The 14,259-nt window shown below is 48.7% G+C and overlaps 1 protein-coding gene across 1 annotated transcript in view; it reads right to left on the bottom strand.

The window, feature by feature from the left end:
* Positions 1 to 7,304: 7,304 nt before the first annotated feature.
* Positions 7,305 to 14,259, bottom strand: part of LOC147097270 (annexin A2-like) — a 59,363-nt gene continuing 52,408 nt past the window's right edge. Inside the window, exons 9-13 of the mRNA XM_085972088.1 lie at positions 13,542 to 13,635; positions 13,092 to 13,187; positions 12,201 to 12,259; positions 10,330 to 10,449; positions 7,305 to 7,880 (exon numbers count right to left, since the gene is read on the bottom strand). Coding sequence (XP_085828214.1) covers positions 7,821 to 7,880; positions 10,330 to 10,449; positions 12,201 to 12,259; positions 13,092 to 13,187; positions 13,542 to 13,635 — 429 coding nt within the window. The 3' untranslated portion in view covers positions 7,305 to 7,820. The remainder of the gene's footprint in view (positions 7,881 to 10,329; positions 10,450 to 12,200; positions 12,260 to 13,091; positions 13,188 to 13,541; positions 13,636 to 14,259) is intronic.

The raw sequence follows: 14,259 nt of genomic DNA, 5'->3' as shown, positions 1-14,259 counted from the left end.
GGGATTTGAAAACAAGGATGAGAATTTTGAAATTGAGGCGCTGCTTAACCGGGAGCCAATGTAGGTCAGCGAGCACAGGGGAGATGGGTGGATGGGATTTGGTGCGAGTTAGGACACGGGCAGCCGAGTTTTGGATGACCTCAAGTTTACGTAGTGTGGAATGTGGGAGGCCAGCCAGGAGTGTGTTGGAATAGTCAAGTCCAGAGGTAACAAAGGCATGGGTGAGGGTTTCAGCAGCAGATGAGCTGAGGCAGGGGCGGAGACGGGCGATGTTACGGAGGTGGAAATAGGCGGTCTTTGTTATGCTGCGGATATGTGGTCGGAAGCTCATTTCAGGGTCAAATATGACACCAAGGTTGCGAACAGTGTAGTTCAGCCTCAGACAGATGTTGGGGAGAGGGATGGAGTCAGTGACTAGGGAACGGAGTTCGTGGCGGGGACCGAAAAAAATGGGCTTGATTTTATTAACGGAGACGGGTTGAGGGCGGGCCCGCTGCTCGGCAGCTTTCGGACCCGCACCCGGCTGCCGCCTCCCAGCACTTCCGATTATGGATCGATTGGCCTCGTTACGGCCGACATGCGGGTCCCTCCAGGCAATTGCTTGCAGGATATCAGTTTCTCGCGTCTGATGACGCGTTGTTTGTTTGAAAATTTAAAGGGACCATGTCCGCTTTGCAAAAAAAATCAGTGGGATGGACTGGTGCTGTATTATCTAGAAAGGGGAGTTGACAGCGTCTGTTCTGAGCAAAATTTAATGAATGATATTGCTTCCAAAATTTGCTGGAATCTGGAACTGTACCCATGGATTGGAGGGTAGCTAATGTTACCCCACTACTCAAAAAGGGTGGTAGAGAGAAAATGGGGAATTACAGACCGGTAAGCCTGACATCAGTAGTGGGGAAAATGCTAGAGTCCATTATAAAGGATGTAATAGCTGAGCACTTGGAAAACAGTGACCAGATCAGACAAAGTCAAAATGGATTTACAAAAGGTAAATCGTGCTTGACTAATCTACTGGAATTTTTTGAGGATGTAACTGGGAAAATAGATAAGGGAGAACCAGTAGATGTGGTGTATTTGGACTTTCAAAAGGCTTTCGATAAGGTCCCGCATAAGAGATTAGCGTGTAAAGTTAAGGTACATGGGATTGGGGGCAAGGTATTGACTTGGGTAGAGAACTGGTTGGTGGACAGAAAGCAGAGAGTAGGAATTAACGGGTCTTTTTCCGAGTGGCAGGCAGTGACTAGTGGGGTACCGCAGGGATCGGTCCTTGGACCCCAGCTATTCACAATATACATTAATGATCTAGATAAGGGAACTAGATGTAACATCTCCAAGTTTGCAGACGACACAAAGCTGAGTGGGCGTGTGTGCTGCGAGGAGGATACCGAGAAACTCCAGGATGATTTGGACAGGTTGGTTGATTGGGCAGAAGCGTGGCAGATGCAATATAACGTGGATAAATGCGAGGTTATCCACTTTGGTGTCAAAAACAGAAAGGCAGACTATTATCTGAATGGCAATAGATTGGGAGAAGGGGAAGTGCAATGAGACCTGGGTGTCCTTGTGCACCAGTCGCTGAAGGTAAGCATGCAGGTGCAGCAGGCAGTGAAGAAGGCAAATGGTATGTTGGCCTTCATAGCGAAAGGGTTTGAGTACAGGAGCAAGGATGTCCTGCTGCAGTTGTACAGGGCCTTGGTGAGACCGCACCTTGAGTATTGTGTGCAGTTTTGATCGCCTTATCTGAGGAAGGAGGAAGGATGTTCTTGCCATGGAAGGAGTTCAGCGAAGGTTCACAAGGCTGATACCTGGGATGGCAGGAATGACGTATGAGGAGAGATTGGGTCGATTGGGCTTGTACTCGCTGGAGTTTAGAAGATTGAGAGGGGATCTCATCGAAACCTATAAAATTCTGACAGGTCTGGACAGACTAGATGCAGGAAGGATGTTCCTGATGGTCGGGGAGTCCAGAACCAGGGGTCACAGTCTAAGGATAAGGGGTAAGCCATTTAGGACAGAGATGAGGAGGAATTTCTTCACCCAGAGAGTGGTGAACCTGTGGAATTCTCTACCACAGAAGGCGGTTGAGGCCAAGTCTTTAAATATATTCAAGAAGGGGTTAGATATATTTCTTAAGGCTAAAGGTATCAAGGGATATGGGGAGAAGGCAGGTACGGGGTACTGAATTTGGATGATCAGCCATGATCTCATCGAATGGCGGAGCAGGCTCGAGGGGCCGAATGGCCTACTCCTGCTCCTATCTTATATGTTTCTATGTTTCTATGGTCATATTATTCCAGAAAGAGATTCATAATTTTTTGATATATGACTTTATTATCTGACTATGAAATGAAAAAGATGCCAGATGTGTTCATTTGCTTAGTAATATTAATGCTTTTATCTCTTAAAGGTGCTGGGAGCTGCAGGAATGGCAACCCCAAAAACTAAGGCTGCACCCAGGTTCAATGAGGGCTTCCTCCATGCTCTTGTTGAGGGAGTTAGAAGATGTCAGGAGCTCCTCTTCCCTGGAAACGGAAGGAGGAGGACTCCTCAGCAAACCAAGGCAGCTTGGCTGCAAATTGCTGAGGAGGTGAGCTTGAGGTCTGTGTGCAGACGCACATGGGTTTAGTGTCGAAAAAGGTTTAAAGATCTGATCTAAAGTGTGGTCTCTATGTTCTGGGAAATGGAAGTTCAAGAGTGAGGGCTCAGGGTGATTTCCATGTAGAATGATGGTGGTGACACTGAGCGCAAACCACCGTTTATTGGACAGATGATGCCTGGGGTTTTGAGAATGTTGGACTTATATTTATCTCCATGTGCCAGCCACCTGTGGTTGAAGCATTAGCTTACGTGAATCTGGCATGGCCGAGTGCATCCCTTGCCTGACGGCCATCAATGTGGTCGCCTGCTGCTGGATTGGCCACATCCGGCCCCGCAATTCATCACTCCCCGTCCTACTCATCCTCCTCCTTGTCCTCTTCCTCGTCCTCTTCATCTCCCTCCAAGGAGGCTGTGTGCTGAGCCGCCTGTTCATTCGCAGCACTAAGCCGCGCTGCTCTTCCTCCGAATCTGGCGACCAGGCTGAGAGGATGTAAATGGTTGCTGTCCCGTTGTTATAGATTTGAGTTGAGGCAAGAAGCTTGCAAGCACACAGTCGAAGTGGCCTGAAATTATTCCAACCAGTTCACAGTGCAGATGTGTGTCAGCTTGACCAGTCACACGGTCAGTAGATTTGCAAAATCTTATCCCAAACCTCCAACAACAAAGTTGTTGCATTTGAATGCCAGCCATGTTACAGGAGTGCTTTTAAAGTTCTGCACCAACAATGACTACAGATCATGTCCTCCACCAACTGGTCTCCTTGCAGCTGGACAGTTTCTGACAAGACGGGAAACAGGAGCCAGAGGCACGATAATGGGAAACCTCTGTCAAAATAGGATTATCAAGGCAGTTAACAAGATCCCTCCCACAGTCCAAAGATGTGCAGGTTAGGTTGATTTGGCTATGATAAATTGACCCTTAGTGTTAGGGGGTTAAATACGTGGGGTTACAGGGATAGGGTGGGATATGTGTCGGTGCAGGCTCGATGGGCCGAAATGGCCTCTATCTGCACTGTAGATTCTGTGATTCTGTGAACTGCCTTAACTACCTGTCCCACCGGTTGGAGTCGGGTCAGTTTGGGAGCGGCTGAACGGACACTCACGAAAATCGTGTGGGGGCGGGATGAAGGCGGGTTGGGTGTCTGAAGCCATTTTTTCCGATTTTCACAGCTGACCCGCCTCCAAACCCGCCTCCTCGGGGCTATTAAAATCGAGCCCATTAATGGCTTCGGTCTTCCCAATATTTAATCGGAGAAAATGTTTGCTCATCCAGAACTGTATGTCGGACAAGCAGTCATTAGGTTCATATAAAGATTGAAAAGGGGGAAAGCTGGATGATAAGGATACCCGACAGGAGCAGCAATGAGATGAAAAGAAAACTAACTGCCTCAGGTAAAGTAGAAAGACAAATGAGCAGATAAGCCCGTTCACAGTGCGAGACTTTCGGACAGGAGATGATTGGGGTACAGGCGCGACATAGTCCCACAAGCAGTAAAGGGAGGCGAGCAACAGATGGAATTCACTGGATAAGTAGAGAAATTAAAGTGAGGCTTAAAATAAAGGGCAATGAGAAAACTAGGGCTAATATAGAAAAGAAGAACAAGCAGAGCGTAGGAAACGATTAGAAACATAGAAGATAGGAGCAGGAGTAGGCCATTCGGCCCCTCGAGCCTGCTCCGCTATTTAATGAGATCATGGCTGATCATCCAAATTCAGTACCCTGTCCCTGCCTTCGCCCCATATCCCTTGATCCCCTTAGCCTTAAGAAATATATCTAAATCCTTTTTGAATATATTTAATAAGTTGGCCTCAACTGCCTTTTGTGGTAGAGAATTCCACAGGTTCACCGCTCTCTGGGTGAAGAAATTCCTCATCTCTGTCCTAAATGGCTTACCCCTTATCCTTAGACTGTGACCCCTGGTTCTGGACTCCCCCGCCATCGGGAATATCCTTCCTGCATCTAGTCTGTCTAGTCCTGTTAGAATTTTATAAGTTTCAATGAGATCCCCTCTCATTCTTCTAAACTCCAGCGAATATAAGCCCAATCGACCCAATCTCTCCTCATACGTCATTCCTGCCATCCCAAGTATCAGCCTGGTGAATCTTCGCTGCACTCCCTCCATGGCAAGAACATCCTTCCTCAGATAAGGTGACCAAAACTGCACACAATACTGAAGGTGTGGTCTCACCAAGGCCCTGTACAACTGCAGCAAGCCATCCTTGTTCCTGTACTCGAACCCTCTCGCTATGAAGGCCAACATACCATTTTCCTTCTTAACCGCCTGCTGCACCTGCATGCTTACCTTCAGCGACTGGTGCACAAGGACACCCAGGTCTCGTTGTACTTCCCCTTCTCCCAATCTATTGCCATTCAGATAATAATCTGCCTTCCTGTTTTTGCCACCAAAGTGGATAACCTCACATTTATCCACATTATACTGCATCTGCCATGCATCTGCCCAATCACCCAACCTGTCCAAATCATACTGGAGTTTCTCGGCATCCTCCTCACAGCACACACACAGCTAAGAGGAAGTATGACTGTCAGGGAAGATTATGGGAAATAGTAAAAGGGTTTATAAACACTTAACTCAATAAAGACTCGCTAAAGAAAGCGCTGGGATTAGAGTTGAAAAAGAAAATCTCATGCAGAGTGAAGGAATGGCGGAGAGAATACATGAAAATTTTACCCTGGGTTTTACAAAGGAGTGCAGGTAATGGGATCGAAAAGGCAGAGGAAGAGGAAGTGGATTGGACTGGAGGGTGCAAATAGTGGTGTCTCCCAGGGGTCAGTGTTGGGGCCTCTTGGCCACGAGGATTGGGTTACATGGACAGAGAAGTAGGGTCAAAAAACTCCAGTGAAGGTGACCAGACTCAAAAACACCCCCATAGATTTATGTAAACTATGTGCTTTCCACAGACAGGCTCAAATCATTCTTCTCAACATTAACATTCATCGGCCCTGTGGCGTATTAAGAACATCGGAACAAGGCCATTCAGCCCTTCGAGCCTGTTCCACCATTCAATTAGATCACGGCTGATCTGTAACCTAACTCCATCTACCTGCCTTGATTCCCTAACCTTTAATACCCTTACCCAACACAAATCTATCAATCTCAGTTTTGACGTTTACAATTGACCCCCATCCTCAACAGCTTAGTGGGGGAGAGTTTCAGATTTCCACCACCCTTTGTACGAAGAAGTGCTTCCTGACATCACCCCCTGAACAGCCTGGCTCTAATTTTAAGGTTATGTCCCCTTGTTCTGGACTCCCCCCACCAGAGGAAATTGTTTCTCTATCTGCCCTATCAACTCCTTTAATCATCTTAAACACCTCAATTAGGTCACCCCTTAATCTTCTATACTCGAGGGAACACAAGCCAAGTCTGGACAACCTCTCCTCATAATTTAATCCTCCAGGCCCTGATATCACTCTGGTGAATCTGCACTGCACCCGCTCCAAGGCCAGTATATCCCTGCTGAGGTGCGGTGCCCAGAGCTGAACACAGTGTCCAGACAGGGTCTAACCAGAGCTTTATACAACGGTAGCAATAACCATCACTCCGTTATATTCCTGCTCCCTTCAGATAAGCGTTAATATTCCATTAGCCTTTTGTACCTGTCCACTAGTGTTTAATGATTTCTGTACTAAATCTCTCTGCTCCTCCACAGTTCTGAGCTTCTCACCATTTAGAAAATACTCTGATCTATCTTGCTTAGCTCCAAAGTGGATGAGCTCACAGTTCCCCACACTGAACTCCATCTGCCACAGTTTTTCCCACTCACTGAATCCATCCATGTCCCTCTGCAACTTCCTGCTCCTGTCTACACTATTTACTGTACCACCTAACTTGGTGATATAGCAGGACGGAGTGAATGTTTCACTGAGCGCTGTGTGAGAGGGTCCCTCGACAGGTAGATTGGGCCCACTTTGACTGCCTCTGGCTTGGATACAACACAACTTCATAGATACAAAATTTCTGGCCTGATATGTGAGGGGTAGCGGCCTGTCCCTCCCCACAGTCCCGCTCCAAACCTGCCGGAGCAAGATGCCCAAAATGAGGGGTTCGGCCGACTGATGCTGCCATTGAATGTGAGACTTGAGGTAAACTTGGGTCATCCAAAACTCTGCTGCCCGTGTCCTAACTTACACCAAGTCCCGTTCGCCCATCACCCCTGTGCTCGCTGACCTACATTGGCTCCTGGTTAAGCAGCACCTCGATTTTAAAATTCTCATCCATGTTTTCAATCCCTCCATGGCCTCGCCCTTCCCTATCCCTGTAATCTCCTTCAGCCCCACAATCCCTCCGGGATATCTGCGCTCCTCAAATTCTGGCCTCTTGAGCATCCCTGATTATAATCGCTCCACCATCGGTGGCCGTGCCTTCAGCTGCCAAGGCCCTAAGCTCTGGAATTCCCTCCCTAAACCTCTCCGTCTCTCTACCTCTCTCTGCTCCTTTAAGACGCTCCTTAAAACCTACCTCTTTGACCGAGCTCTTTGGTCCCCTGCCCTAATATCTCCTCATGTGGCTCGGTGTCAAATTTTGTTTGATAACGCTCCCGTGAAGCGCCTTGGGACGTTTTACTACGTTAAAGGCGCTATAGAAATGCACGCTGGTGTTGTTATTGAGACTGCAGACATTTCCTGATATGCAGGCAGTACCTTTACTCCCCTGTTGTGCGTTGTGCAATAAACTCAAAGCCTTTGACATTTCAGAGATTGTTTATTTCATATAAAAAGACACCTTGGCTTGGGGAAGCAGACGCATTTCCTGCTGTAAACTGGCTGAGCTTTCTGAGCACGGTACTGTACACAAAGAAATCTCAACCAGTAAATCTTCTGCCTCTAGTTATCAGCAAACAACCTGCGTCACTTGAAGAGGTGGATCCATTTGACCTCAAACACCAAACACAGGGCACACAGAGGCAGCGGGGAACAGGTGAAACTCCAGCTCAAGGTTTCACTTCCAGTTAGAATTCGTTTGGCAGCAGTTGATCTACTTGGATCTTTTCAAATATTTTACTGATTGAGGATCGAGACACTTTTCCGGCACAATCTCGTTACGGCTTACTATTGGCATACTTGGCTTCTACACAAACAGAATGGGGAATGTTAAGTGGTTCAATCTGACAGGGTCTCCGTGCAGCTCCTACGTAGCAATTATTTGTAGTTAAAAGCAGGGTTACACAGAACTGGAACTCCTGTCGGTTACGTCGCACTTAATCATCTCCTCCGCACAGGGCCAGCAGAGCTCGTTGGTAGTCGCCCTTGGTCGAAGCCTAAAGCAGAAAGATAAGCGGTGGTTATATACGGCTGAACGTCTGTGTCGGAAAGGTTAAAATGTATACACGTACAACTGAGCAAACTACTGATTGTACAATGAGCGAGTGTTGTTGCTGATATTCCCACTGCATAAGCACAGCGTTCCTGTCACAAAGGAACAGCAGCTTAGCTCAGAGAGGTTTCTCAGATACTTCAGCAATACAATCATTAAATGCAACAGACAGTAAAGACTGGGCTTAAAGTGGCAGTGCACAGTGTCATGGGGCTGGATTTTACCTTTCGCTGCGGCCTAGCGGTGGGACAGCTTCCTTCCGGGTTCCAATCCCGCCCCCAACGGTGTCCGACGTACAGACGCTATTTTGCATCAGTTGGCCTTGTTAAGCCGGCCAATTAGGAGGAAGCCGGTGTTAGATGACGTCAGTTGATGACTCATCATCTGCCGGTTTTCTTAAAGGGGACCATGCACAATTTTTTTTGACAGGTGATTTTTCAGTGTTTGACAGCATTGAGGCCCTGCAAACACTGACAATCACTGTACAAAGGTGAGCCCTTGCACCCAGGCTCTCCAGTGACTCCCTCCTTAGGCTTGAACAGATGAGGTTACAGAAGCAATCAGTCACTGGTGGGAGAGGTTCTCCCAATGAGGTAGGACTAACAAACATTTCAAAACTTGTTACTTGTTACCCGTTGTCAATCTTTGCGATTTTGCTGGATGTCCCGCCTCCAAACCCGCCCCCTGAGCGCCGGCAAAATTCCGGCCATGGAGTGTGTGTGTTCAGGCAAATGGCCACAGATACATCACTGTGTAACTGGTCACAGGTACATCTCTACTGTCCTGACCAGATGAGGTTTTCAGTGTGAATATCCTGTACTACAACTTGCTTGCATCTCCTATTACAAACAAGATTCACCAAATGCAGCAACAACAACCTATACAGTAGAAGAATTATCCCAAAGCCTTTTAACAATCCCTACCTGTTAATTACCATTCTTTCTCAAGGATTATGAAAAATATGAATTTAGAAGGAAAGTACATGTTTCTGCATTGCCTGATATCACCATTAATGTAAAAAGAGTGATACCTCCCTACTGACTGCTGCCTCTCAGACAGTCTCGGTACTGTATTGAAGGAGTCAGGAAATAGACAGTCGGGGAAGATTTTCAACTTGCCTCCTGGGTGTAAAACTGGCTTTGTGGATCGACCATCTGCCTGTTATAGAAACCGCCCGCTATAGACACTGCCCACTATAGAAACCGTCCGCTATAGACACTGCCCACTATAGAAACCGCCCGCTATAGACACTGCCCGCTATAGAAACTGCCTGCTATAGACACCGCCCAATATTAATTTCTAGTTTAACAGCCAGGAGGCATGTTGATAATCTGGCTCTATGTCTTGAGTTGCCCTGGTATCGTGAAGTTCTACTCCTGTGCCATGGTGAGAGGGTACTGCTGGGCACTGATCCTGGTCATGACTCCACACGAATGGAATGACGAGATGATGCTAGTGTGATTTCCGGATAAAACCCTTGCTGTCTCTAATCAACAAGTGTAAAGCCCAACAAACCAAGAGTGGGTGACTGAGAAACAGCAGCATGATCTCCCGGTGAATGTTTGTGCCCTTTAAAGTGAGGGAGCAGGATACTAGGAAATGGAATACTTTCCCACTTAGCATGGTTATTTTTAAGGAGGCCCAGGTTAGGTATGGCGCAGACTGAAGCCCCAAGAATGAGCCCATTCTTAGTTCCCTCCTGTTACCTCAGTCAGGTGTGATCCAGCACTCATCCCACGTGCCACTTTCAACAGAGGTAACTGCACGCTAACGCCAGTATTTATTGCCCATCCCTAATTGCCCTTGAGAACATAAGAACATAAGGAATAGGAGCTGGAGTCGGCCATTTGGCCCCTCGAGCCTGCTCCGCCATTCAATAAGATCATTGCTTCGACCTCAACTCCACTTTGCTGCACGATCCCAACGTCCCTTGATTCCCTTAATATACAAAAATCTATCATATACTCAATGGCCGAGTCACCACGGCCCTCTGGGGTAGAGGATTCACCGCCCTCTGAGTGAAGAAATTTCTCCTCATCTCAGTCCTAAATGGTGACGAACTTAAATCCAGAGGCTTAGAGTGCTCGGCCACACTACCATTAGGCGGTGGTGAGCCGCTTTCTTCAACCACTGCAGTCCGTGTGGTGAAGGTACTCCCACAGTGCTGTTAGGGAGGGAGTTCCAGGATTTTGACCCAGCGACGATGAAGGATTGGTGATATACTCCCAAGTCAGGATGGTGTGTGACTTGGAGGGGAACTTGGAGGTGGTGGTGTTCCCATTCGCCTCCTGCCCTTGTCCTTCTACCCATGTAGATGTTCCAGGGTGTAGCAAGCTGCCCTAATAAACTCTAGGAAACATGCGGCAATACACGCAAGATGGGCAGGTACTTACAGCGATACAGTCGTGGAGCGATTTGCCCGTTTTCTTCTTGAATTCTTTCCTGATCTGTAGCAGGTCGATTTCACAGCGAGACACCATGATCCTGGTTAACACATCCCGCTTCAGGTCTCCCTACAAAGAGTAAATCACAGGTTAGTTTCCATTCCCCCCGTAAGCCGCCTGGCAGAGCAGACACTCTTTCTTTCAACAATAGCAAAATACTGCGCATGCTGGAAATCCGAAATAACAACAGAAAATGCTGGAAAAACTCAGCAGGCCAGGGCAGCATCCGTGGAGAGAGAAACAGAGTTAACGTTTCGGGTCGAAACCCTTCGTCAGGACTGAGAGAAAAGGCAGGAAATGAAACAGATTAAAAGGCCAGTTTGGGGGCTGGGAAATGGGGGAGGGGATGAAAGGACAAAAGCGAAGTGAAGAGACATTAAGAGATATTCAAGACGAGACGAGATGGTAATAGGACAGGTAAAGAGACAAAAGACGGCTCTAGATTAGGTGTGAAATGCGCTGGCAGAGTGAGAGACAGCTGCCGTGTGGGAGAGAAACAAAGGGGGAAGGGCACAAACCAAAGGTGTGGATAAAAAAAATATATAAAAATGTAATAGGGGCCCGAGGTTATGATCTGAAATTGTTGAACTCGATATTGAGTCCGGAAGGCTGTAAAGTGCCTAATTGGAAGATGAGGTGCTGTTCCGCGAGTTTACGCTGAGCTTCCGTGGAACAATTCAAGAGCCCGAGTACAGTGAGGTCTGACGGGGAATGGGGCGGTGAATTAAAGGGACAGGCGACCGGAAGCTCGGGGTCATCCTTACAGACTGAACGGAGGTGTTCCGCAAAGCGGTCCCCCAATCTGCGTTTGGTCTCCCCAGTGTAGAGGAGACCGCATCGTGAGTAGCGAATACAGTATACTAGATTGCAAGTAGTACAAGTAAATCGCTGTTTCACCTGGAAGGAGTGTTTGGGGCCCTGGACAGTGGGAAGGGAGGAGGTAAAAGGGCAGGTGTTGCATCTCCTGCGCTTGCACAGGAAGGTGCCAGGCGAAGGGGAAGGGCTGTTTGGGGTGATAGAGGAGTGGACTAGGGTGTCTCAGAGGGAGCGGTCCCTACGGAATGCTGAAAGGGGAGGGGAGGGGAAGATGCGTTTGGTGGTGGGATCACGTTGGAGGTGGCGGAAATGGCGGAGTATGATCCGTTGAATGTGGAGGCTGGTGGGGTGAAAGGTGAGGACAAGGGGAACCCTATCGTGGTTCCGGGAGGGAGGGGCAGGGGTGAGGGCAGAAGTGCGGGAAATATAACGGACACGGTCAAGGGCAGTGTCAACCACGGTAGAGGGGAATCCTCGGTTGAGGAAAAAGGAAGACATATCGGAAGCACTGGTGTGGAAGGTGGCATCGTCGGAGTAGACGCGGCGGAGACGGAGAAACTGGGAGAACGGAATAGAGTCCTTACAGGAGGCGGGGTGGGGGGAAGTGTAGTCCAGGTAGCTGTGGGAGTCAGTGGGCTTGTAGTGAATGTTGGTCAATAACCTATCCCCAGAGATGGAGACGGAGAAGTCGAGGAAGGGAAGGGAAGAGTCAGAGATGGACCATGTGAAGGTTAGGGAAGGGTGGAAATTGGAGACAAAGTGAATGAAATTTTCTAGTTCAGGGCGAGAGCAGGAAACGGCACCAATACAGTCATCAATGTACCAGAAAAAGAGGTGAGGGAGGGGACCCGAGTAGGACTGGAACAAAGAGTGTTCCACATAGCCCACGAAAAGGCAGGCATAGCTGGGACCCATGCGGGTAACCCTTTCTTTCACTCTTTCTTTCAAACAGCATTCTAGGGCATAAAGTTTGCAGCAATGTTGCAGATGTTGAGAATCTTTACCGTCTGCATCGGGGATATCTTGTCGGCAAAAAACTCGGGGGTGTTCTGGATGCATTGCACTGTAGGGAGACATGGAGGTGAAGCCATTATCAGCACATTCCCAACCAGTTTCAGCAATTTACTGATTGGACGTATTAGCAGTACAACACAATAAGCCTGTTCTCGTCAGAAGTTGTATAGGAATTACGCAGGAACAGGAGGAGGCCATTCAGCCCCTCGAGCCTGTTATGCAGGAACAGGAGGAGGCCATTCAGCCCCTCGAGCCTGTTACACAGGAACAGGAGGAGGTCATTCAGCCCCTCAAGCCTGTTACACAGCAACAGGAGAAGGCTAATCAGCCCCTCGAGCCTGTTACACAGGAACAAGAGGAGGCCATTCAGCCCCTCGAGCCTGATACACAGAAACAGGCGGAGGCCATTCAGCCCCTCGAGCCTGTTACACAGGAACAAGAGGAGGCCATTCAGCCCCTCGAGCCTGATACACAGGAACATGAGGAGGCCATTCAGACCCTCAAGCCTGTTACACAGGAACAAGAGGAGGCAATTCAGCCCCTCGAGCCTGTTACACAGGAACAGGAGGAGGCCACTCAGCCCCTCAAGCCTATTACACAGGAACAGGAGGAGCCATTCAGCCCCTCGAGCCTGTTACATAGCAACAGGAGGAGGCTAGTCAGCCCCTCGAGCCTGTGGAGAGCTGGCAATGTCAATTCTTCACACACTCCTTCAGGAATTCAGAGCCTGTGATGTTGAAAGCCAAGGCAATCTCTGAAGGATCTTAAATCATCAACCCCTCCCGTGCCTCTGAACTCGAACTTAAAGTGGGAGGTGGAAGGAAGAAAGAGAGTAAAGTCCATGACAGTAGTGCAAGAGAAGTGTGAGAGATCGCACTTACCCAGCCCCACAAAATTATCCCTCAGATCTTTCGTGACCTCCTTTTTGATGCTTTCAATCATATCGTAGGAGCTGTAGGATTTATATCGCCCGAAAACTAACAAGAGGAGAAGTCAAATTAGAACATTGCTGGTAAAACTGACCATCAGTAGTGAAAGCTAACCATTGCTGGTATCGCTATATTGAGGAATATTAATTGCTTTACATCACATTCAGCCTCGATTATCCAAACTATTCATTCCGAGCATGTTGGCTCTGATACCTACACCGTCTGCACACTCGCTCACTATTCCCTGCACCGTCTGCACACTTGCTCACTATTCCCTGCACCGTCTGCACACTTGCTCACTATTCCCTGCACCGTCTGCACACTTGCTCACTATTCCCTGCACCGTCTTCACACTCGCTCACTATTTCCTGCACTGTGTGTGACCCGTGGTCATTTTATTACCTCTACTGAGGTGAGGAATACTCCTCTCAGTCAGGATAGTGATCCACTTCACAACATCTGTTCCTTTTCTCTTCACTCCAGCTTCATAGAGTTCCTGAGGAGAGAAACATCAGGTAAGTAATCAATGAACCACTTCACAAAACAACTCAGCCCCAGGCCTGTGCACTAACTCCAGTCCCAGGCCTGTGTATTAACTCCAGTCCCAAGCCTGTGCACTAACTCCAGCCCCAGGCCTGTGCACTAACTCCAGTCCCAGGCCTGTGCACTAACTCCAGCCCCAGGCCTGTGCACTAACTCCAGTCCCAGGCCTGTGCACTAACTCCAGCCCCAGGCCTGTGCACTAACTCCAGTCCCAGGCCTGTGCACTAACTCCAGTCCCAGGCCTGTGCACTAACTCCAGCCCCAGGCCTGTGCACTAACTCCAGCCCCAGGCCTGTGCAGTAACTCCAGTCCCAGGCCTGTGCACTAACTCCAGCCCCAGGCCTGTGCACTAACTCCAGTCCCAGGCCTGTGTACTAACTCCAGTCCCAGGCCTGTGCACTAACTCCAGCCCCAGGCCTGTGCACTAACTCCAGCCCCAGGCCTGTGCAGTAACTCCAGTCCCAGGCCTGTGCACTAACTCCAGCCCCAGGCCTGTGCACTAACTCCAGTCCCAGGCCTGTGCACTAACTCCAGCCCCAGGCCTGTGTACTAACTCCAGTCCCAGGCCTGTGCACTA

This window comes from Somniosus microcephalus, chromosome 32 (assembly GCF_052327205.1).
Source record: "Somniosus microcephalus isolate GS21.2 chromosome 32, FLI_Smic_1.0, whole genome shotgun sequence".
In the NCBI taxonomy this organism is placed as follows: Eukaryota; Metazoa; Chordata; class Chondrichthyes; order Squaliformes; family Somniosidae; genus Somniosus; species Somniosus microcephalus.
This window is presented reverse-complemented; position numbering and strand designations above follow the sequence as displayed.